This window comes from Schistocerca serialis, chromosome 1 (assembly GCF_023864345.2).
Source record: "Schistocerca serialis cubense isolate TAMUIC-IGC-003099 chromosome 1, iqSchSeri2.2, whole genome shotgun sequence".
NCBI lineage: Eukaryota > Metazoa > Arthropoda > Insecta > Orthoptera > Acrididae > Schistocerca > Schistocerca serialis.
Genome location: NC_064638.1, coordinates 919,479,372 through 919,504,605, shown reverse-complemented (window position 1 = coordinate 919,504,605; position 25,234 = coordinate 919,479,372). Strand labels below are relative to the sequence as shown.

The following is a 25,234-nucleotide window of genomic DNA, read 5'->3' as shown; positions in this document are numbered from 1 at the left end:
TGCAGAAAGTCTTGGCAGGAATGCAGGTATATAGCCATTGTACATGACTGCTTGCAGCAGTGTTCACAAGAATGTATGGTTGCAGGTGGTCACTAGAATGTACGGTTGCAAGAAGACACATGGCACTACTAAGAGGGAATGCTGTTGTGTTCAGTGTATGGCTCTGGCAAATTGTACTGCATCTGCAGCAGTAATTTGAGCAGCATTTGGTGACAGGTTGACACAAAAACTGTAACAGTTCAGATACTTCAAGGACAGCTCCAAGCCAGATGCCGTGTAGTGAGCATTCTACTGAACCCAAACCACTGCCATTTGTGACTTCAGTGATGTCAAGCATGAGCCCATTGGAGGCGAGAGTGGAGCTCTTTTGTGTTTTCTGATAAAAGCTGGTTGTACCTCAGTGCCAGTGATGGCTGCGTGCTGGCTGGGAGGCCAGTCGAGGACCTGAAACAGCCTGCCTGCTTGTTGGATGCACTGGACCTCCATCTGAAGTTATGGTCTTGGGGGCAACTTCGTATGACAGGAGGTGCACTCTCGTGATTATCCTATGCATTCTGATTGAAAATTTGAGTGTCAATGTGGTGATTCAAGCTGTTGTGCTGCCATTCATTAACAGAATCCAGAAGGTGTTTTCCATTAGGATAACGCTCACCCACATACAACTGTTGTAACCCAATATGCTCTAGTGAGAGTCAACATGATGCCTTGGCCTGCTCAATCACTATACCTGTCTCCAATCGAGCACATATGGGACACCATTGGATGACAACTCCAGTGTCATCCAGAAATAGCATTAACTGTCCCTGTATTGACCGAAAAAGTGCAACAGGCATGGAACTCCATGCTACAAACTGACATCTGACACCTGTACAACACAATGCATGAATGTTTGTGTGCTTTCATTCAAAATTCTGGTGGTTTTACTGGTTATTAATGTATGAGCATTTCATAGTTGCAATGGTTTATATCGCACTTACATTAAACTGTAAACTTGCAATGTTAATCACTTAAATACAAGGGCAATCCCAAAAGTAAGACCTCCCATTTTTTTTATAAGTACATAGACCTGTTTATTTCTACAATGATATACATCAGTTTACAGCTTGAACATTTAGCTATTTTTCGACATAATCACAATTTCTGTCGCTGCATTTTTGTAGACGCTGTGACAGTTTTTGCATGACCGTGTCATACCAGCTCACCGCCATGCTGTTCAGAAAGTTATGAACCTCTTCTTTCACTTCGTCAGAGCTGAGTCACTGGGACCACAATTAATGTTGACAGGTACTGTGAGACTGAAAAAACTCAAACAGGCGATTCAGAACCAGAGATGACAAATGTTGAGCAAGGGCATGCACATTACCCATGACAATGCTTGCCCACACATCGCTCAGCAAACCGTTGCTCTCCTGAAACAGTTTCAGTGGAACATCATCACCCACCCACCCTATAGTCCTGATTTGGTGCCCAGTGACTATCACGTGCTTCCTAGGTTAAAAGAACATTTGGCTGGAAAGCGATTCAGTTCTGACGATGACATGAAAGAAGAGGTTCATAACTTACTGAACAGCATGGAGGTGAGCTGGTATGACATGGACATACAAAAACTGCCACAGCATCTACAAAAATGCATTGACAGAAATGGTGATTACGTTGAAAAATAGCTAAATGTTCAAGCTGTAAATTGATGTAAACCATTGCAGAAATAAACAGATCTATGTACTTATAAAAAAATAGGAGACCTTACTTTTGGGGTTACCCTTGTATGTTACCTAGAGAAATGTACTCTGAAATTTCATTGCTCTACATTAATTACACTTTGGTGTTGCAAATTTTTATCTTCACTGTATATGAACATTATTAAGCATTTGTTGGGCAAACTGTGCAAATTATGAAAAGGTGGCTTGTGAGCCCATAAGATGGCACCCAGCAATTTCATTATTTATTGATCCAGGGATCATCTCACAAACATATAAGATGTATCTTGATAATACAGAGAAAATAGATGCTCAAAATGCCCTACACCTAAAATATATAAGTATGTTTTTGTGAGGAAAGGGCCTTCCCTTTCCATAGTGTCATTGTGTAGTATTATAAGTTTCTGAGATGGTTGATAGCTGTTTTTTGGAACCTAACATCAACTGTGAGTTATATTTATATTCATGTACTTATGGTCTTATGGTATGTGAAGTTGTTCAGTTAACAAATATAATTTCTCATACTGAAAGCATTTGGCATCAGGTGATGCAACTCATTATAAAAATGTTGGACTAGTCCCGAAGCATCATCATACCCTCTGTTATATCTCAGTGGACTGCAGTGAAATGTCACCCACAGCATAATACTGTCATCACTAACATATTCATGTTTTATTCACTCATTTATCCATTTGTCATGTCCTGTACATCCCATCATGAATTCAGCTGTAATTGTTAAGTCGTAGCAAAAAATATGCTTAACTCAACCAAGTAACCTATCTTTGTTGTTGCAGATGGCAACCACAAATCATCATGTAAGTGGCTTTATGATAGTCTGTGTCAAGTTTATAGCTCCAGAGTCCCATCCACAACATTGTCCAAATTACTTTTACCTTTTCAATTCATAGTGTCTTCTGCATTCAAAATGGCTACCTATTATGCTTTGCAGAACAGAGAAGCATCTAAAAAATGTATTGTAGGAAGAGACATTCAATTAAATGATTGTTCATAAGAGTTTTACCTTCATTAATCCAACACTGGCTAACACAAATTATAGCAGGAAGTACATACACAAATCTCATCATTTCTGTGACACTCTTTCTCAGCTGCCATGATATCATGATCTGTTATTAGTATGCTTACACTCAGTGAATTGTGACACTTCAATTTCTGCAGACATAGACCTTGCCAGGTGCTGTAGACACTATATGCTGAGCAGGTATTTGCACTTTCATTTGTATTTTGGCCAGTTTACACCCATTTAAGTTCAGTCACCTACCATCAAGCAACCAACAAACAAGACTCACAAGCTATTCAGTGCCTCTGTTATATAAGCTAGGACTTTATTTCATTCCACTATTCCTAACAATGTCTGTCTTGTTTCTCTCTACCTTACACCAATCTCACTGGCTGGTCTTCATTCCCCAAAGCATACCTCATACCTACTTTCTGTCCTTGTCTATGACGCATAAAGTCACAATCTTTTTTATTCATTTTTTAAAAGTTGTATTCACTCTCTACAGTTATTTTAGAATTCTTGAGAGTACTCAACCTTTCTTGAGCTTTTGTAAGAACTAAATAAACTTATTATCCATTCCGTAATCACAGTTTTCAGTTTTGGGGAGGACAGACACTACTGTAAACCTATAGTGAGGCAATCCTCAAAGCAGTGAAATATGACAAGAAAAGATAAATTCATAATTTATGTTTACAAAGAACCTGCTATGCTTATGTTCCCTCCACAGATTCTAAGTGAAATTGTCGTGAAGAACATGCAGTCAATAAAAAATTGAAAGTTATTTTTGTATGCAAGCAACACAAAATTACCACAAACGAGTAAATATGCACAGATTCACATCAAAGTATGTAAGTTAATTTCTAGGCTGATGTGTACTGCTGAAGGTGGGGAGTTTAAAGTCATATGTGTGTGTGTACTTATAATTGAAGAAAGTAAGACTTGGACTAACTGGTTATAAATATTCTTGTTTTTTAAGTGTGGTACAACAGTCTACTTTACTTTTTTCTTAGATGTGGCGATACAATCCCTTTACCCCATTTGGACCAACTGTTGAAACAGCAGGAAGCACCCCATTTTTGGCTAAACAGCCAGCAGAACTTATGGCTGAAGGTTCTATTCAAGATTTGCCTTGGGTCACCAGTGTTACAACAGAAGAAGGTGTTTATCCAGCAGGAGGTGAGACTAGTGCTTCCATGGAAAATTTGTAGTACTAGATTTTATTTACCATTAGACTGTTTTCCCACTGCAGTGCACATAACAGAATTATTCAAATGCAAGCAGGATATGGAGAGAAGGCAGGTATGTTTACAATTGTTTATGTCTTCATGTATCACTTTTTGTGAAGTAGAACAGTTACAGCATGTTTGAAGATATGTGGTGTTTTGTCATTCTTTGCATAAATTCTAAAAAACTGCTTTGCCTCCAGCTAAAAGTTTAAGCAGAAACACAACCAGCTCCAGGTGACTATATATACTTAATGTAACATTATTTCCAGATGTCATTATCTTTGTTTCTGATAAACCTCCTGGATAATAAATGCTTCAAAAGAAAACTTCAGATTCTTGTACAACTGCCTGCCTGTTGTCAGACATATCAGCCACTTCCCCATATAATAAAAGATATTTGCTAAAAGTATCATCATCAGCTACTATAAAAAGCATTGGATTTTATTGAAACACAGAAATAAGCTGACTGAAAAGGTGCATATGTCAAAATGAATTGCTTGCAGCCCATGAACAGATAAATAGAATTAAAAAATGAGAATGAATTTTTATTTCATTTGTGTATCACATATGTTGAGAATGTTTCTGAATCAGTTTAAACAAAATGTATAAAAACAGCCAATGCTAATAATGAGAGAGTGCTACAACTTACACAGTGAGAAATTCAGAACTGAAAGGTTCTTCAGGCAAGGAGACTGCATAGCTTCACAAGTGTTCTTAGCAGACCAAGAGGGAGTTTTCACATCAAAAATAGGCAAAATGAAGAATTAATTCACGTTAATGGGACATACCTCAACCACTTTCATTTTGCTGGTAACATTATACTGCTTGCTTCCAATGCAGTTGAACTTCAACAACACATGTAGGAACTTAATAGCCTAAGTTAGAAAATAGGACTTGACCTAGAATTAAAACTAAAATTATGTGCAGTGTATTTCATGTATGGCACAAGCATTCGGTATGGCATTGCCCAAGAATTAATACTAGAAGGCAGGGTGCAATCACCACATATGCTCCAGCCCATTCCTTGGACTGCAGCAGGTGAAGTATGGGTTTTAGCCAGACCAGGTGAATGAGGAGCAGCCTTGTAAGGTAGTCTGAAAAAACTATTGCTTCATTTAGCATTTCAGACAGCTAAGCTCAAAGCCAAAGTGAAAGCTTATGAAATAATGGCAGTGCATTCACTCATCAGCTCAGGTAGGACAGTTCCTATCATAAAACCACATCATAATAATGTCATATGCACATTAACATGTATACTCTTTACTCAGTCAGAAAACTTTCCATTGGCATATGGATACTTACATAAACAATTTAAAATGTTATTGGTCTCAGATAAACACTCTTTCATTGACTTTGCAGATATGTATCATAAAAGTAAATTTGCAACCAGCCCAAAAGTTAATTTGAACATTATGGTGCTTTACTAAGCATGGCACTGTGGGGCTACAATCCACAACTGAATACTGGCTTCATAAATATCATAATGTTATTTCTTTAATGAGCAATGTAAAACAAGGAAAAAAATACTCAGGAGTGAAAACAGAGAGATCTCACAAAATCAAGGAGAACACATAAACAAAGATGCTGTTAATTCATCCATCACATAGACACAAAGAAAATCCACACTTTCTGCTACTTATGTCACCATGCAGCCCCTCTCCTACAGAGTGGAGCTCCTGGAACAAAATGATACATGTGAAGAATTTCCCACCCGCTCTCAAACAAACAGGCACCAGTATCAGTGAGTGCGTGAGCTCATTCAGAGGAAAAGTGCTTGTTGATGTGGGAGTGCCTGCAGTGGGTGACTGCATTGATGATGATGGCAGGGTGACAGTTGGAGCTGTTGAAGTGGGGACTTTGTCAGCAGGGGAAAGTCTAGGAGTAGCTGTCGGCCTATGGAGAGGCTGTCACTATGCAGTATCATCTCACAGAAGGAGATATACTGATTTTCCCTGTTCAGTGGAAAGCCTGTTTGGCTTGGCATTAATTAAGTGTGTCATTGTGTGAGCATCTCTTTCTAAAATTGGAAAGGGGCCAGTATAAGCTGGTTGCAAGGATGCTGCATCTGAATGGAGCATGACAGGGGTACTTTGAGTCAAGTCCGTATGCAGAAAAATGGGTGGTTTTATATGGCAAGATGCCATTGACGGTCAGAAATTTGCAATGCAGTTCTGAATTTGTAGCACCAATGGGTAAGGATATTCAAGATTATGTCCTTGTTCTGTAAAAAATCTGACAGAAGTCTCAGGGTTTCACTATCCACCATTTCTGCTTCTGAAGTAGTGAGGTTGGTTTTGAAAGCAGTCCACAGCCCAAGTGGTACCACTGGCAGTTCTGTCAACTGACAAGATTTGTGACACTTTAATGCCAACTTGAGTGCTCTGTGCCAGAATTCCATCATGCTGTTGCTTGTCAGATGGTAGCTGGTGGAATTATGATGAGTGAATCCACGTAAAGCAGCTAGTTCATTGAACAAAGAAGACTCAAATTGTCGATCAGTCTTGATCTGTTGTCACATCTTTCAGACACCAAAACCTCAAAATCCATGTTCAAAAGACCTTATGCAACTGTCTCTGCAGAAATGTCCATAACAGGTGTGGCTTCAACCCAGCAAGTACATCTATCACTGGCCATAAGAATATATTTGAGTCTTTGTGCTGGGGGTAGTGGTTCTATGAGGTCTATGTGGATAAAGAAGGAACCAGAGGCTTTTGGACAAGGCATCTCAACTTTGGCTGACTGACAAAGCAAGCACATCTTAACCCACAAATGACAATCACATCATACTCCCAGCCAAACATATCTTTCTGTTACCATCTTCCTACAATTAAAGGTCACGGTTGGCTATGCAAAACATCACACCAGAGTATGAAGTTGTCCATAGATACTTGTTTCTTGTCATTTGCTTCAAAAGCAACTCAAATAAGTCCTCATCCATTACTTGTGCCATAGTCAGCTGGGTTGGATCCACTCTTGCAGTGAGCATACTGATTACTGAAAAGTAGTTGCCAAATATATCGTCAGCTCATCACAGGTGAAAAAATTATGTACTGAATTGCATGATGAATTCTAACTGGTGAAACTGCTGAGGAGAGTAGGAATTGTGAGGATTGTTAAACACCAAAGAAAAAGGTTTATGGTTTGTAAAGACAGTAAAGTGGCATGCATCAACTTTTGGTCATAGATGTCTAAATGCTTCAAAGACTGCTAACAGTTCGTGGTTGTAAGCATTCCATGTAGTAAGTGTGTCAGACAGCTTGCGAGAAAAAAAATTGAGGGGCTGCCATGGTCCTTTTACCTCCTGTTTCAGCACTGCGACTTTTGCCACCCGGCAAACATCTATGAGAACAGCCAGTGACGCTGAAGGGAATAGATGAGCAAGAAGTACTACCTCTTGCAAGGAGGATTTAACTTTGTGGAAAGCAGACAACATTTCAGGTGTCTGCATGATGAGGCATTTTCCTTGTGAAGTGTTGTCGGAAAGCCTTCTGTGAACGGTGCCTGGGCTACCACTGATCATGGTAGGTGGCACTTGTAGAAATTAATCATGCCTAAGAAATGGCATAATTGCTGATATACACTCCTGGAAATTGAAATAAGAACACCGTGAATTCATTGTCCCAGGAAGGGGAAACTTTATTGACACATTCCTGGGGTCAGATACATCACATGATCACACTGACAGAACCACAGCCACATAGACACAGGCAACAGAACATGCACAATGTCGGCACTAGTACAGTGTATATCCACCTTTCTCAGCAATGCAGGCTGCTATTCTCCCATCGAGACGATCGTAGAGATGCTGGATGTAGTCCTGTGGAACGGCTTGCCATGCCATTTCCACCTGGCGCCTCAGTTGGACCAGCGTTCGTGCTGGACGTGCAGACCGCGTGAGACGACGCTTCATCCAGTCCCAAACATGCTCAATGGGGGACAGATCCGGAGATCTTGCTGGCCAGGGTAGTTGACTTACACCTTCTAGAGCACGTTGGGTGGCACGGGATACATGCGGACGTGCATTGTCCTGTTGGAACAGCAAGTTCCCTTGCCGGTCTAGGAATGGTAGAACGATGGGTTCGATGACGGTTTGGATGTACCGTGCACTATTCAGTGTCCCCTCGACGATCACCAGTAGTGTACGGCCAGGGTAGGAGATCGCTCCCCACACCATGATGCCGGGTGTTGGCCCTGTGTGCCTCGGTCGTATGCAGTCCTGATTGTGGCACTCACCTGCACGGCGCCAAACACGCATACGACCATCATTGGCACCAAGGCAGAAGCGACTCTCATCGCTGAAGACGACATGTCTCCATTCGTCCCTCCATTCACGCCTGTCGCGACACCAGTGGAGGCGGGCTGCACGATGTTGGGGCGTGAGCGGAAGACGGCCTAACGGTGTGCGGGACCGTAGCCCAGCTTCATGGAGACGGTTGCGAATGGTCCTCGCCGATACCCCAGGAGTAACAGTGTCCCTAATTTGCTGGGAAGTGGCGGTGCGGTCCCCTACGGCACTGCGTAGGATGCTACGGTCTTGGCGTGCATCCGTGCGTCGCTGCGGTCCGGTTCCAGGTCGACGGGCACGTGCACCTTCCGCCGACCACTGGCGACAACATCGATGTACTGTGGAGACCTCACGCCCCACGTGTTGAGCAATTCGGCGGTACGTCCACCCGGCCTCCTGCATGCCCACTATACGCCCTCGCTCAAAGTCCGTCAACTGCACATACGGTTCACGTCCACGCTGTCGCGGCATGCTACCAGTGTTAAAGACTGCGATGGAGCTCCGTATGCCACGGCAAACTGGCTGACACTGATGGCGGCGGTGCACAAATGCTGCGCAGCTAGCGCCATTCGACGGCCAACACCGCGGTTCCTGGTGTGTCCGCTGTGCCGTGCGTGTGATCATTGCTTGTACAGCCCTCTCGCAGTGTCCGGAGCAAGTATGGTGGGTCTGACACACCGGTGTCAATGTGTTCTTTTTTCCATTTCCAGGAGTGTATTTTGGGTTGGGGAACGGCCTGAAAAAAAGTCCACCTTGGAATGGAATGGCTTAATATCTGCGGGAATCCCCCGATGTCCCAAAAAGTCTCCTGCCTGTTTGCAAACCATGCTCCTGTCACCATTTATCTTCAGTAAATAATTGGAAAGCCTCTCAAACATATTCTTCACATGAGTTTCATGCTCAGCAACAAATGCACAAAATGTTAACACATTGTTGAGGTATGCAAAGCAGAAATTCCGACTACAGAAAAGCTCATTGACAAAATATTGCCATGTTTGTGCAGCATTCTTAAGGCTGAACATATTCAGACAGACCAAAAGACATGATTACTGCTGTCTTTTATACATCCTCTGGTGCTATCAGAATCTGATGATAGTCGTAAAGTCATGTAAGTGAGGAATAGGATAGTGATCTGGCATGGTATGCACATTCAGGGAGCAATAGTCCCCACACAGACGCCATGAACCATATTTTTTTCAAACTAGATAGAGGGGTAACACAAAAGAGGTGTTTGTCTGATGACCCCTATAGCCAAAAATTCTCCAGACCCTTTTTTTACAGCAGCATATTTACCAGGAACCAACCGACTGACCTTGTAAGCAACTGGCAGCCCAGGCATATTGGGAATATGGTGTTATGATTTAAATTTTACTTGGAAGTTTTGTGCTGGCTGGCATTCTGCTGAACATGCTCAAGTCCTTTTGTGTGGTGTTGAGGTTGCCACTCAACCAGAAGTGTCTTTTAGAAAGGTCCTACGTCCATGTACAATTTCATTGTTCATGTGAAGTGCAGCCTCCTGTATGAACAAAATTATGTCTTGACAATGGAGAAAATCTGCTCTCAGTATGGGCTCAGCAGTGTCTGCTATCAGGAAAGTCCACTGAAAATTCTGTGAGAATACTAAATTCAAGCTGAACTGTTTGCAGTAGTGGGTAGGCACTTAGACATTTAAGAATTTCGGTAGTGTGTGACTCCCCCATTTCAGGATCTTACCAGTATAAACACCTAAGAATTTTGAAAATCATGCTCATTTATTGATTTACCCTGATTAATTATTTCTAATGATGTGTTCAGGCCTTGTGTAGTACTGAACAGCATATACTGTATTTTATGAAAATTCAGTGACAGGTCATTTGCCAGCAACCAGTTATTAATTTCAAAGAAAATATTATTTACATTTTAAAGTGTTGAAATCACTCCATTAGTCTTGACTGCAAGACATGCATCATTACAAAAGATAACTTCATCTTATTCTTGAATAGATCATGGACGATATATTCCAAGAGAAAGAGTAGACCCAACATTGATCCCTGTGGTACACGTGCAGTGATTATTCCACATTCTCAAGATACTGTTTCATTGTGAACACACCTTTAATTTTGTAATTCAGATTTTGTCATCTTTTTAGACAGAAAGGATCAAAACAGTTTCCAGCAGTATCTAAGAATGGAAAGTCCTCGATGGAAAACAACAATAAGGAAAGCATAGATTACTTTTCACTCATAGAGGGGACATTTAGTTGCACATAAGCACAATGAAAAAGACTGCAAAAATATTCCTTCATTTGAAATAGAAAACATAGACACATTCAATCAAGCACAATTCGCACACACTTGGCCGCTCTGTCTGAGAGATGGAGCCCAACTGCTGTCGTCCAGTGCTTTGAAATGATTTATGAAAGGTTACAATTTTCTTCAGCTGCTTCGTGTTTAATTACTATTATAATGAATTTTTCATGAAATTTTTCTTTTGTCATATATGCCTCAAGATTCAGCTGTAAGCAAAATTTATTCCCATCATTCTGCTTGAATCTATGTCAGTTTCTGGTGAATTCGGGAAGTCCTATTCCCTGTATCAGCTCTCAAAAGTAAGGTGCCCTATGTCAACAATAAAGGGGCATTTTTGTTCTCATTAAACACAAAAAATTGTTCAAGGTGTAATTTTATGTGCCAAATAATAGAATAACATGATACTAATATTGTGAAATATTGATTTCAAGAATATTGACAGAGAAATGAAAACATAAAGAGTAATTGATATTTGCAAAAGTGAGTGAAGAAGGCATGTGCAGTGATGTGTATTCTTCAAAGTACCTACATCTGAATATACATATATACTATTCAAACCATTATAAAGTGCATAGCATGGTTTCTTTCCATTCCGGTTACATATGGAGAAAGGAAGAATGGCTGTTAAATGGTTCTGTAAGAGTGAAATTAATCTGCCCTTGTCTTCATGAACCCTAAGAGAGTGATATGTAAGGGGTTGAAAAACATATCTAGAATCTTCACTTAAGAGCAGTTCTTGAAAATTTGTAAAGAGGCTTTTGTGGGATAATGTGTCTACCTTCAAGGCTCTGTGAGTTCAAATTTTTCATTTCTTTGATGACCAAACAAACTTGTGACTATCAATATCCTCTTGGAATGTAATAAGAATTAGGCTACTTTAATAAATTGCAGATCAAGACCACTTTTGGTTTTGAAGTATCTGATACCATTTCCATCTTGTAATGTACAATAAATGGCTTCTGATGAAGCATGTGATACATCAGAGCTTATACAAGAACAATAATTTTATAACTAAGGTGTTTATTCCTGTCAGTCTCCACATCTAAAAATAATCTTCAAAGCTTGTCATCCTACTCATTTTACTTTGAAATATAAAATAATAAGTGAGGACTAGATCTTGAAAACAAATGTATGTTGAGAACACTGTTTTCCATTATATCATGTAAACTTGCAATATCATGAAATTTTATTTATGTTGTGCAGTACCATGATTTATTACTTATTAATTAAATACTTACATTTTCACTATGGAAATGAAGTTGGAGTTATAAAAGAAAAATGAGAAACTCTGTAATATCACAACGAAAATGAAGCATATGAAAGTTTGGTCAAAAACAAAAAGTTGTAGAAATAGATTGTCATCAACCAATTTAAAAGATTCTCATCATTTTCTTGTCAGTATATATTTCATTTTGTTAAAAAATATTGTTGTTGTTGTGGTCTTCAGTCCTGAGACTGGTTTGATGCAGCTGTCCATGCTACCCTATCTTGTGCAAGCTTCTTCATCTCCCAGTACTTGCTGCAAACCACATCCTTCTGAATCTGCTTAGTGTATTCATCTCTTGGTCTCCATCTACGAATTTTACCCTCCACGCTGCCCTCCAATGCTAAATTTGTGATCCCTTGATGCCTCAGAACATGTCCTACTAACCGGTCCCTTCTTTTTGTCAAGTTGTGCCACATACTCCTCTTCTCCCCAATTCTATTCAATACTTCATCATTAGTTATGTGATCTACCCATCTAATGTTCAGCATTCTTCTGTAGCACCACATTTCGAAAGCTTCTATTCTCTTCTTGTCCAAACTAGTTATCGTCCATGTTTCACTTCCATACATGGCTACACGCGATACAAATACTTTCAGAAACGACTTCCTGACACTTGAATCTATACTCGATGTTAACAAATTTCTCTTCTTCAGAAACGCTTTTCTTGCCATTGCCAGTCTACATTTTATATCTTCTCTACTTTAACCATCATCAGTTATTTTGCTCCCCAAATAGCAAAACTCCGTTACTACTTTAAGTGTCTCATTTCCTAATCTAATTCCCTCAGAATCACCCGACTTAATTCGACTACATTCCATTATCCTCGTTTTGCTTTTGTTGATGTTCATCTTATATCCTCCTTTCAAGACACTGTCCATTCCGTTCAACTGCTCTTCCAAGTCCTTTGCTGTCTCTGATAGAATTACAATGTCATCGGCGAACTTCAAAGTTTGTATTTCTTCTCCATGGATTTTAATACCTATTCCGAATTTTTCTTTTGTTTCCTTTACTGCTTGCTCAATATACACATTGAATAACATCGGGGAGAGGCTACAACCCTGTCTCACTCCCTTCCCAACCACTGCTTCCCTTTCATGCCCCTCGAGTCTTATAACTGCCATCTGGTTTCTGTACAAATTGTAAATAGCCTTTCACTCCCTGTATTTTACCCATGCCACCTTTAGAATTTGAAAGGGCGTATTCCAGTCAACATTGTCAAAAGCTTTCTCTAAGTCTACAAATGTTAGAAACGTAGGTTTGCCTTTCCTTAATCTTTCTTCTAAGATAAGTCGTAGGGTCAGTATCGACTCACGTGTTCCAACATTTCTACGGAATCCAAACTGATCTTCCCCGAGGTCAGCTTCTACCAGTTTTTTCGTTCGTCTGTAAAGAATTCGCGTTAGTATTTTGCAGCTGTGACTTATTAAACTGATAGTTCAGTAATTTTCACATCTATCAACACCTGCTTTCTTTGGGATTGGAATTATTATATTCTTCTTGAATTCTCAGGGTATTTCGCCTGTCTCATACATCTTGCTCACCAGATGGTAGAGTTTTGTCAGGACTGGCTCTCCCAAGGCCATCAGTAGTTCCAATGGAATGTTGTCTACTCCCGGGGCCTTGCTTCGACTCAGGTCTTTCAGTGCTCTGTCAAACTCTTCACACAGTATCGTGTCTCCCATTTCATCTTCATCTACACCCTCTTCCAATTCCATAATATTGTCCTCAAGTACATCGCCCTTGTATAGACCCTCTATATACTCCTTCCACCTTTCTGCTTTCCCTTCTTTGCTTAGAACTGGGTTTCCATCTGAGCTCTTGATATTCATACAAGTGGTTCTCTTTTCTCCAAAGGTCTCTTTAATTTTCCTGTAGACAGTATCTATCTTACCCCTAGTGAGATAAGCCTCTACATCCTTACATTTGTCCTCTAGCCACCCCTGCTTACCCATTTTGCACTTCCTGTCAGTCTCATTTTTGAGACGTCTGTATTCCTTTTTGCCTGCTTCATTTACTGCATTTTTATATTTTCTCCTTTCATCAATTAAGTTCAATATTTCTTCTGTTACCCAAGGATTTCTACTAGCCCTTCTCGTTTTACCTACTTGATCCTCTGCTGCCTTCACTATTTCATACCTCAAACCTACCCATTCTTCTTCTACTGTATTTCTTTCCCCCATTTCTGTCAATTGTTCCCTTATGATCTCCCTGAAACTCTGTACAACCTCTGGTTTAGTCAGTTTATCCAGGTCCCATCTCCTTAAATTCCCACCTTTTTGCAGTTTCTTCAGTTTTAATCTACATTTCATAACCAATAGATTGTGGTCAGAGTCCACATCAGCCCCTGGAAATGTCTTACAATTTAAAACCTGGTTCCTAAATCTCTGTCTTACCATTATATAATTTATCTGATACCTTCTAGTATCTCCAGGATTCTCCCATGTATACAACCTTCTTTCATGATTCTTGAACCAAGTGTTAGCTATGATTAAGTTATGCTCTGCACAAAATTCTACCAGGCGGCTTCCTCTTTCATTACTTAGCCCCAGTCCATATTCACCTACTATGTTTCCTTCTCTCCCTTTTCCTACTCTCCAATTCCAGTCACCCATGACTATTAAATTTTCATCTCCCTTCACTACCCGAATAATTTCTTTTATCTCATCATACATTTCTTCAATTTCTTCATCATCTGCCGAGCTAGTCGGCATATAAACTTGTACTGCTGTAGTAGGCGTGGGCTTCGTGTCTATCTTGGCCACAATAATGTGTTCACTATGCTGTTTGTAGTAGCTTACCCGCACTCCTATTTTTTTATTCATTATTAAACCTACTCCTGCATTACCCCTATTTGATTTTGTGTTTATAACCCTGTATTCACCTGACTAAAAGTCTTGTTCCTCCTGCCACCGAACTTCACTAATTCCCACTATATCTAACTTTAACCTATCCATTACCCTTTTTAAATTTTCTAATCTACCTGCCCAGTTAAGGGATCTGACATTCCACTCTCCAACCCATAGAATGCCAGTTTTCTTTTTCCTGGTAACGACGTCCTCTTGAGTAGTCCCCGCCCGGAGATCCAAATGGGGGACTATTTTACCTCCAGAATATTTTACCCAAGAGGAAGCCATCATCATTTATCCATACAGTAAAGCTGCATGCCCTCGGGAAAAATTATGCCCATAGTTTCCCCTTGCTTTCAGCCATTCGCAGTACCAGCACAGCAAGGCCGTTTTGGTTAATGTTGCAAGGCCAGGTCAGTCAATCATCCGGACTGTTGCCCCTGCAACTACTGAAAAGGCTGCTGCCCCTCTTCAGGAACCACACATTTGTCTGGCCTGTCAACAGATACCCCTCCGTTGTGGTTGCACCTCGGTATGGCCATCTGTATCGCTGAGGCACGCAAGTCTCCCCACCAACGGCAAGGTCCGTGGTTCATGGGGAAGTAAAAAATGTATTTGTACAATAATAATCAATCTTTAAGATTTAGACATTCTGGGACAGTCCAATGCAAAATCATAATGTTAATTATCTTTTTATTTAAATTTGTACTTACTAAAAAGCTATATTTATTTATTTATTTTATTTAAATGTCAAGGTCCGTAGCACCAAATTGAGGCGAAAATCTCCAAGGTCATGGAACGTGTCAGTACATGAACTTACAACATAAAAAGTAATAACAGATAAAAATAAATGTTCATGAACCTGAAAGAAAATCAGTCCATAAGTTTAAGCAAACGCTATCAGCAGTACAATGAGAATCATCCTAATTTTTCAAGGAACTCCTCGACAGAATAGAAGGAGTGACCCATGAGGAAACTCTTCAGTTTCAATTTGAAAGCGCGTGGATTACTGCTAAGATTTTTGAATTTGAGTGGCAGCTTATTGAAAATGGATGCAGCAGTATACTGCACACTTTTTGCACAAGAGTTAAGGAAGTCCGATCCAAATGGAGGTTTGGTTTCTGCCGAGTATTAACCGAGTGAAAGCTGCTTATTCTTGGAAATAAACTAATATTGGTAACAAGAAACGACAATAAGGAATATACATATTGAGAGGCCAATGTCAAAATACCTAGACTCGTGAAAAGAGGTCGACAAGAGTTTCGTGAACTCACACCACTTATTGCCCGAACTGCCCATTTCTGAGCCAAAAATATCCTTCTAGAATGGGAAGAGTTACCCCAAACATAATACCATATGACATAAGTGAATGAAAACAAGCAAAGTAGACTAATTTACGTGTCGAAATATCACTCACTTTCGATACCGTTCGAATAGTGAAAATGGCAGTATTAAGTCTTTGAACAAGATCCTGAATGTGGGCTTTCCATGACAGCTTACTATATATCTGAACACCTAGGAATTTGAACTGTTCAGTTTCACTAATCATATGCCCGTTGTGTGAGATTAAAACATCAGGTTTTGTTGAATTGTGTGTTAGGAACTGTAAAAACTGAGTCTTTCTATGACTTAACATTAGTTTATTTTCTACAAGCCATGAACTGAGGTCATGTACTGCTCTACTTGAAACCGAGTCAATGTTGCACACAACATCCTTTACTACCAAGCTAGTGTCATCAGCAAACAGAAATATTTTAGAGTTACCCATAATACTAGAGGGCATATCATTTATATAAATGAGGAACAGGAGCGGCCCCAACACTGATCCCTGGGTCACCCCCCACTTGACAGTACCCCACCCAGATCCCACATCACAGCCATTATCAACTTTGTGAATAATGACCTTTTGCTGCCTGTTGCTAAAGTAAGAGGTGAACCAATTGTGAGCTACTCCCCTTATTCCGTAATGGTCCAACTTCTGGAGCAATATTGTGTGATCAACACAGTCAAATGCGTTTGTTAAATCAAAAAATACGCCAAGCATTCGAAACTTTTTGTTCATCCCATCCACTACCTCACAGAGAAAAGAGAATATAGCATTTGCAGTTGTCAAACGACTTCTAAAGCCGAACTGTACATTTGATAGCAAATCATGTGATATAAAATGATCAGTTAACCTTACATACACAGCCTTTTTGATAACTTTTGCAAACACTGATGGCATAGAAATAGGTCTAAAATTATCTACATTATCCCTTTCTCCCTTTTAATAAAGCGGCTTTACTACTGAGTACTTTAATTGCTCAGGAAACTGGCCATTCCTAAAGGAAAAATTACAAATATGGCTAAATACAGCGCTAACATGTGCAGCACAGTACTTTAATATTCTACTAGACACTCCATCATAACCATGAGAGTCCTTAGTCTTCAGTGATTTGATTATTGTCTCAATCTCCCTCTTGTCTGTATCACAGAGGAGTATTTCAGACGTCAATCTCGGAAAGGCATTTGCTAAGAAATTTATGTGATTTCCTGTAGATACTAAATTTTTATTTAATTCACCAGCAATGCTCAGAAAATGGTTGTTAAACACTGTACATATATCTGATTTATCAGTAACAGAAATATTATTACTGCAAACTGACTTTATATTGTCAACCTTGTGCTGCTGACCAGACACTTCCTTCACAACTGACAATATGGCTTTAATTTTATCCTGTGAATTAGCTATTCTATTTGCATACCACATACTTTTTGCTTTGCTAATAACATTTTTAAGCACCTTACAAAACTGTTTGTAATGGGCTACTGTAGCTTGATTGTGACTACTTCTAACATTTTGATATAATTCAGACTTTGTTCTACATGACATCCTTATCCCACTAGTCAGCCAACCGGGCTGTCCATTACTGCTAGTACCCCATTTAGAATGTTCTAATGGAAAGCAACTCTCAAAGAGCATGAGAAATGTGTTATGGAAAGCATTGTATTTATCATCTATATTATCGGCACTATAAACATCTTGCCACTCTTGTTCCTTGACAAGTTTTGAAAAACTCTCTATTGATGTTGGATTAACTTTCCTACATAGTTTGTAATTAAATATGACATTGGTTAGAGTACAAAAACCTTTTAGTGTTAAAATTTGTGCATCATGGTCTGAAAGGCCATTCACCTTTTTGCTAACAGAATGCCTATCTAGTAATGAAGAATGAATAAAAATATTGTCTATGACTGTGCTACTGTTCCCCTGCACCCTAGTTGGAAAAAATACAGTTTGCATCAGGTCATATGAATTTAGGAGATCTACCAACATCCATTTTCTTGCACAATCATGTACAAAATTAATATTGAAATCACCACATAGAACTACTTTCTGGTACTTCCTACAAAGTGAATCAAGAACCCTCTCTAGCTTAAGCAAAAATGTTCTGAAGTCGGAGTTAGGGGACCTATAAACAACAGCAATTAGAAGTTTAGTTTCACTAAATTCAACTAATGCTGCACAACTTTCAAATATCTGTTCAGCGCAGTGTCGTGATACATCTATGGTCTCAAATGAAATACTGTTTTTTACGTACAGAGCCACTCCCCCACCCTGCAAGGAACTCCTTGAGAAACAGCCAGCTAATCTGTAGCCTGGTAAAGGAAGCCTCTGAATTATCAAATTATTTAAGTGGTACTTAGATATACCAATTATTTCAGAGTTAGCATCTATTAGCAGTTCACTAAGTTTATCTCTAATACCTCTTATATTTTGATGAAATATGCTAATTCCTTCTCTACTTGGAAACATTACATCCTCTGGAGGTGAGCCCTTAGTTAGAGGCACTTCCTTTAAGCAGGTATACCTATCAGCTGACTTCAGTCTAAAAAAGATGCAGCTCTAACACCAACTACTATAGGAATTTTTCCATGAGTGATACCACTACCACCACCACCACCCACTACACTGTCACCTATAAGCTTAGCCAGCCTCCCCTTCCCATACCTACTGAGGTGCAGGCCATGCCTAGTGAAACCCCATCTACTGATAGACCCAACTGGCACCATGATCCATGATCCATGATCCATGATCCATGCCCTCCACCATCAGCGCCCTCCCCAGCCCCACATTAACACGCCTAACAGCCGCATTAAGGTGAGGCCGATCATGATGCTGAAACAGTTGCACGAAATGCACATTAGTACCACCAGTTTGAGTAGCTATCTTAACCAAGTCACCACTGACATCATATTCCCCATTCATATCGAGACTGTTCCCTGCTCCACCCACTATCACTACCTGATCCTCTTTCGTAAAGTTCTTGCATAACTCCCCTATGCTTTCAGTCAGCTGAGCCAACCCTGCACTGGGCTTCACAATGCTGGTGACCTGGTACTCACTCCCCAACACTTCCTGCAACTGCTGGCCCACACCTCTACTGTGGGAACTACCTAGCAGCAGAACCTTCTTTCTGTTAGACTTTGCAACTAACCTAGGCCTCCTAACTGCTGAGAACTGCTGCAAGTTACCTACATCTACGGCTACACGAGGCTCCTCTCCACTCAACTCCGACAGTTGGTCGTATCTATGGCACGTATGCAAGGTAAAAGTGTCTGAGTACCTCCTCTTCCTAGCTACCTTCTTGCCAACTGCCAGTTCCCATTCCCCACCACCCTTCACTCTCCTCAACCTATCTAGTTCCTCCTTTCCGCATTGTAACTGCACCTGAAGGGCACAGATCTTACGCTCCTGCTCCTCTATTAACTTGTTTCTACTACAGATTCTACATTCCCAGGAGAGGATCTCCCTAAGATGACCACTGGCTTCCCCACTGCATTCCCCCCAATGAAAATACTTTTAACAAATCCCACACCGTAATCCATTACTCACAAACCTACGACAGAGCCCACACTTTTCACGCATGGTAAATTTTACAATTACTGAAAAAAAACTATACGTCTATGTTACCAAAGTTCAGTTACACCAGTAGAACTATTTAAGAACTAACAATAATGATCTCGAAATTCTCTGCCTACTAAGAAAGCAGCTACTTGTATTAATACCACTACAACACAGCCGATACCAATACCAGCAAAACTTCACAAAATTATTAGCTACAACCAATAAATTAAAACTACCACTGTAACACTACACGAAGTTAAAACACTATATGAAAATTTTACTGAAATATTTCACTAGAAAGAATAATAAATGTCAGTTGAAAACTAAAGCACGAAAATTACTAACAACTTCAACACACTGAAAACTCTCTAAAACACAGTGAGTGAACGATTACAAAAGTTTATTAAGTCGTTATTTCGACACAAACGGCATGCAACACAACTGAAATCTATTAAATTTAATAACTGTATTACAGAGCACAAATAAATTTGTCAGTACTTAGCTTATAACTGCTACGGCTGCAGTGCACGCCGCAAAATGTAAACACACTACTGAGGCGCGAGACTTAGACGAACGACGAAAGCAGACTCACAAATACGAGACCACTTGAGTCAATAACACAGGAAGAAAGACTGAGATTAATGAAAATCCACTAATAGGTTACTTTTACAGCAAATATTAAAACAAATAAACTTTAAAATAAGTAAATGAAGTCTAAAATTTATAAAATATTAACAAGCTATTTCAACAGCAGTGCAGCACACGTGACATCACACCAAAGAACATCCAACATGTAACTAAAATAATTTAAATGACACTGGGTGATTCTCTAAGGTCATGCTCCATAAATATAATTATATATGTAATTATCAAAAATGCACCAGAATGATGTTACTTAGCTATTTGCATCAAAGGCAGATCTTTAGTTAGTTGTAGGGAGCTCATAATAGTTCAACTTCTTTTATCTGGCTAGGTTGTTTCAAGTCAATTAGGAAAGCTTTAATACTATGAAGAGAACCTTTAGTATTGTTTGTTTAATAAGTTTGAAGTTCGTATAAATTTGATCACCAGTTATTTTGCAACATGCGATTTTATAATGAAAACTCATTTTGTGTTTGTTTGTGACAAAAGTTGATCAAGACATGAAGAAAAATAATTATCAGTTAGGGAACAGCAAAATATTTTCTTTTACATAATTATGAGATAAATAATTATCAGTTACAGAACAACAAAAAGTTTCTTTCACATAATTATAAGATCCATGATCTCTGGACGATGATGGACTATTTCTGCAGAGAACATTGAATAAAGATGAGTATGAATTTTTCTTCCATGTTATTTTTTAACTCTCAGCTTCCCATGACAATAAGATGCACCATACTAGCATAGAGCTTGCTGGGCATTGTGAAGTACTGAAATTTGTGCAAAGGTTACATTTTCTCAGCCGAAAACAATGCTACAAATGCAAAACATTACTTATGTACTATTTGAAGTCTGCTGAATGTGCATGCCAAGTTTCCATCACTTCTGACAGATAGCATAGCTCCAGGACAGTTTCAAAACGGCATCTGTAGGAGATGTATGTCACAATCAATGTGCTGTCATTGAATCTCTCACTGCATAAGGTGGTTTGGTGCTGCTCCATGATTTTCAGCGATTGGTGAGACCATCCACAGCTGTCACACCTGACACACTGCAGTGAGCTGATGTTGTCATTTGCAAGGGCAGACACATTTCAACTCGGCAGTTGGTGTGGCATCTGTCAGTCAGCAAAGGGAGTTCACACAGTGAAGCACTGGCTCCACCACCAGGACAAGGATTGGTTCTGACAGGACATATATGCCCTTGCTTTGCACTGGAGGAAGGCCATAGAATGGGATGGGGATCACATGGAAAAATAGGGTGTGTAGCTAAAACACCATTCTTTTGTGTGTGTAACTCACATTACGTTCAACAAAAAATTGTTGAAGAAAAAATATGTGGTGCATTATTTTCTGGGAAAACCTCGCATATCAAGGGCACCCATCTTCGATAGTGTCAGCAGTATAAGAAAGGTGTTGCAGATTAAAAACTTCTATTGGCTATTACATTCTGATCTTTGGCTGTGAACATAGAATGCTTGCACACATTAGCAGTAGAAGTGATGGAGTGAGGGGACAGGGGGTGGGGGGGTGGGGGGGGGGCACAGGTTACAATGACAGATACAGAGACAGTTGGTAGTATTGGTAGTTTAACTGTGAAGGCCATCTGCCTTTAAGTTTCTTACGTTGCGTTTGTAATGCTGTGGTGCAAGTAAAGCTGTGCTCAGCCCAAAGGTCGGTTTGAATATTGTAGAAATTAACTAGGGATGGTAGTGTGCCTCTGTACGAACTTGATAGGCAGTTAGAGGGAGACCTACATTTCAGCATGTACTTCAAAATGCAGTGCAATTTGACTTGGCATTTTTCACATTGTTAGTGGTGTAAAAAGTGATAAGTGACAAAGAAAATTGTAGGACCAATGGGGGATCAAACCCAAACCTTCAGTTTTGTCACCTGGAACTTAATCCACTGAGCCACATTTCTGTTCAAACCATTAATGAGTTATTTTTCAAATGGAAACTGCACTGAGCTGGGGAAAAATGGACTACTTATAGATTTCTGCAGAAGTAGGAAACTAAGAAATGACAGTTTCATTCTACTTTATTTGTTATTTAAGTGACAAATAATTCATTCATAAATAAATTTGTTTGAATTATCTACATATCTGAATAACTATTCATTTAGAAATTTATTCAAATAATGCTCATCTCTGCTTTTCATGAAACCTTGCACTTCTTTCTTCTTCCATTAATTGTAACTAGTATTATCACCTGTAAGGACTCATATTAGCTCATTTGCAGAAGTTAGTCATGAGAGCCTGCAGTGTAACTGGATTGAAGTTTCTTTGTTAATTATCAGAAAAGGAGACAATTATAATCAGCTGTCATGCTCATCAATATAAATCTTTTTCGTTTGTTCTGTAAAAAATATATCTCAGTATCATTATGATTTTTAGGTGCAGACTAAATGTGAACATTATTTCGTCTGCTTTCATTCACACAAATTTAAAATTCCACAGTTAAATCAGTGACCTTCAATATCACTGAATATTTGATTATCACTTTACAGCTCATCATACATCAACATATTCAGCTGCAGTGGAATATTTGGTGAAACTCAGATACAGGCTCCACAGCACACATGATCTCAGTAGGAAGAAATAAAAATTAGATGCCAAAGAAAAATTGTAATTCTAAATGCATCCCAATGCTTGTCAGGTCCATTAGTGCCACTGTATTGTGATGAATCTGTGTAGAAACCATGTTCCCTTGATTGCATGGCTGAACCACAAGCCTACCTGTTGCCCTACACTCAGTGAGAGAGTGTCATGTGATGTTGAATGAAACCACGTGATACTGAATGCAGAAACTGCAGGCTGTGTACTTCTGCAACACATGCAAGCAACTGATGGGCAGCAAACGCTACTCACATGGTTTTTCCTTACAGATGCAGTGCTCTACTGGGCACTTTATAGCACATGGGCTGATTCTACTTAATGTGTCATAAAAGCAAAATCTTCAATGACAGTGCACCTGGTGGCTCTTAGGGGAGACACTGAATGTTTGTTATCAGGGCAGTTAATTTACTTTTTCTCAGAACTTTTATTTACAGGTAATTCTTGTCTGTGATTTTGCAGTACAACTGATTGTTTCCATCTCCAATTTTACCAGTTCATGTATATGATTTTTTGAAGAATTTCCCTGTATTAGAAAACAACATTGTTTGTATGTGAAAAAATAAATCTCAATTTACAGAAAATATTATTGATGTAAACGTAAGAAACTAACTAACAAACAGTGACAAAGTGATAATTTAAAATCAATTCTAGCAAAAGTCAATAGATTGAACAACTCAGAAAATGACTTCTGTGTTAGTAACATACAGTTATGAATAATTACAACGAAAAACAATGACATACAAACCACATGTGATTGTAGGAACTTTTTTTGTGATGAACATTTCAAGCCAACTGTGACCAAAGAGCAACATGGAAATTTTGCATCAACACAATGCTATCATTCATTGTGAATATTTTATCTGTTTACTAACCCATAAAACCATAGAATCATTCCCAATTCTTGTGAAGCAAATGAGCCTGTTGATGTTAAATCTTCTATAACTTTCTCTTTGTGATGTTTATTCTGTATCTAATTGACTATATTCACAATACAAACTGATGTTGTGTGCAAATTAAGTCAGGGAAAATATCAACCTCTATTTTAAAATAAAATTTGATTCATAATCTTTTGATACTTGTTTGTTACTAAAAATATCATGGTCAGTTCATAGGCAGGATTGAGACAATTACCAATACTTACGACATAGCACATATACCACATCAAATAAAAACTGAAGCTAAAACTTCAGCATATAAAATATACAGCCATCAAGTTGCGTAAGTTTAATGTATATATCTTGACCAGGTGTCAGTACTACTAAGAATATCTTCTCCAGAAGGAAGTCACATAAATTACGCAACATCAAAATTGTAAATACACATGATGAGCTAAGGAGCTCAAATAAAACAGTAGAAAATACAGAATAAAGTCTCCCATGGAAATACTGGAAATTGTTTCACACGTACAGTTTGTAAAAAGAGCAGACAGGTTGACCAGGACTAGTGTAGGACATAATGGCCAAGGCTTTTGAATTGTTAATATTACCTGTTGTTGTTGTTGTTGTTGTCTTAAGTCCTGAGACTGGTTTGATGCAGCTCTCCATGCTACTCTATCCTGTGCAAGCTTCTTTATCTCCCCGTACCTACTGAAACCTACATCCTTCTGAATCTGCTTAGTGTATTCATCTCTTGGTGTCCCTCTACAATTTTTACCCTCCACGCTGCCCTCCAATACTAAATTGGTGAGCCTTTGATGCCTCAGAACATGTCCTACCAACCGGTCCCTTCTTCTAGTCAAGTTGTGCCACAAACTTCTCTTCTCCCCAATCCTATTCAATACTTCCTCATTAGTTATGTGATCTACCCATTTAATCTTCTGCATTCTTCTGTAGCACCATATTTCAAAAGCTTCTATTCTCTTCTTGTCCAAACTATTTATCATCCACGTTTCACTTCCATACATGGCTACGCTCCATACAAATACTTTCAGAAATTACTTCCTGACACTTCAATCTATACTTGATGTTAACAAATTTCTCTTCTCTTACCTATAGGTAATATTAACTATGTCACAGTCCATTGAGGATTCAGTTGCCTCTGTCTCTGTGTTGCTGATCAGTTAGTCTACAGAATCCCTCCTCCCTTTTATCTAGAAGGAGCACTAATAATGCCTTACACCAGCAGTGTAGGGATGTCAGAGATAATGGCATCCCCACCAAGGGCTCTGACATAATGGGAGATGACTCTGAGGCAGTGACACTGTCTTTGTTTAAAAGTAATAACTGATGCCTCACTAGGACTTGCTTTTGGGCTCTTAGTATGGATTGGAAGGTAGTACAAGTTACACCTGTATTGCTGACCCCACCTTCCTTCAATTTACTGACTGGTCTGATGCAGCCTGCCGTGAATTCCTCACCATCTGTTGACCTCAGAGTGGCGCTTCCCTCCATTATCCTCAAGTGTTTGTTGTATCTATTCCAAACTCTGTCTTCCCTTACAATTTTTACTTTCTGTAATGACC

General features: G+C 39.3%; 1 protein-coding gene across 1 annotated transcript in view; it reads left to right on the top strand.

The window, feature by feature from the left end:
• LOC126448043 (venom carboxylesterase-6-like) overlaps positions 1-25,234 on the top strand; it is a 199,496-nt gene that overhangs the window by 78,044 nt on the left and 96,218 nt on the right. The window contains exon 6 of the mRNA XM_050090994.1: positions 3,726-3,891. Within this exon, the coding sequence (XP_049946951.1) occupies positions 3,726-3,891 (166 nt within the window). The remainder of the gene's footprint in view (positions 1-3,725; positions 3,892-25,234) is intronic.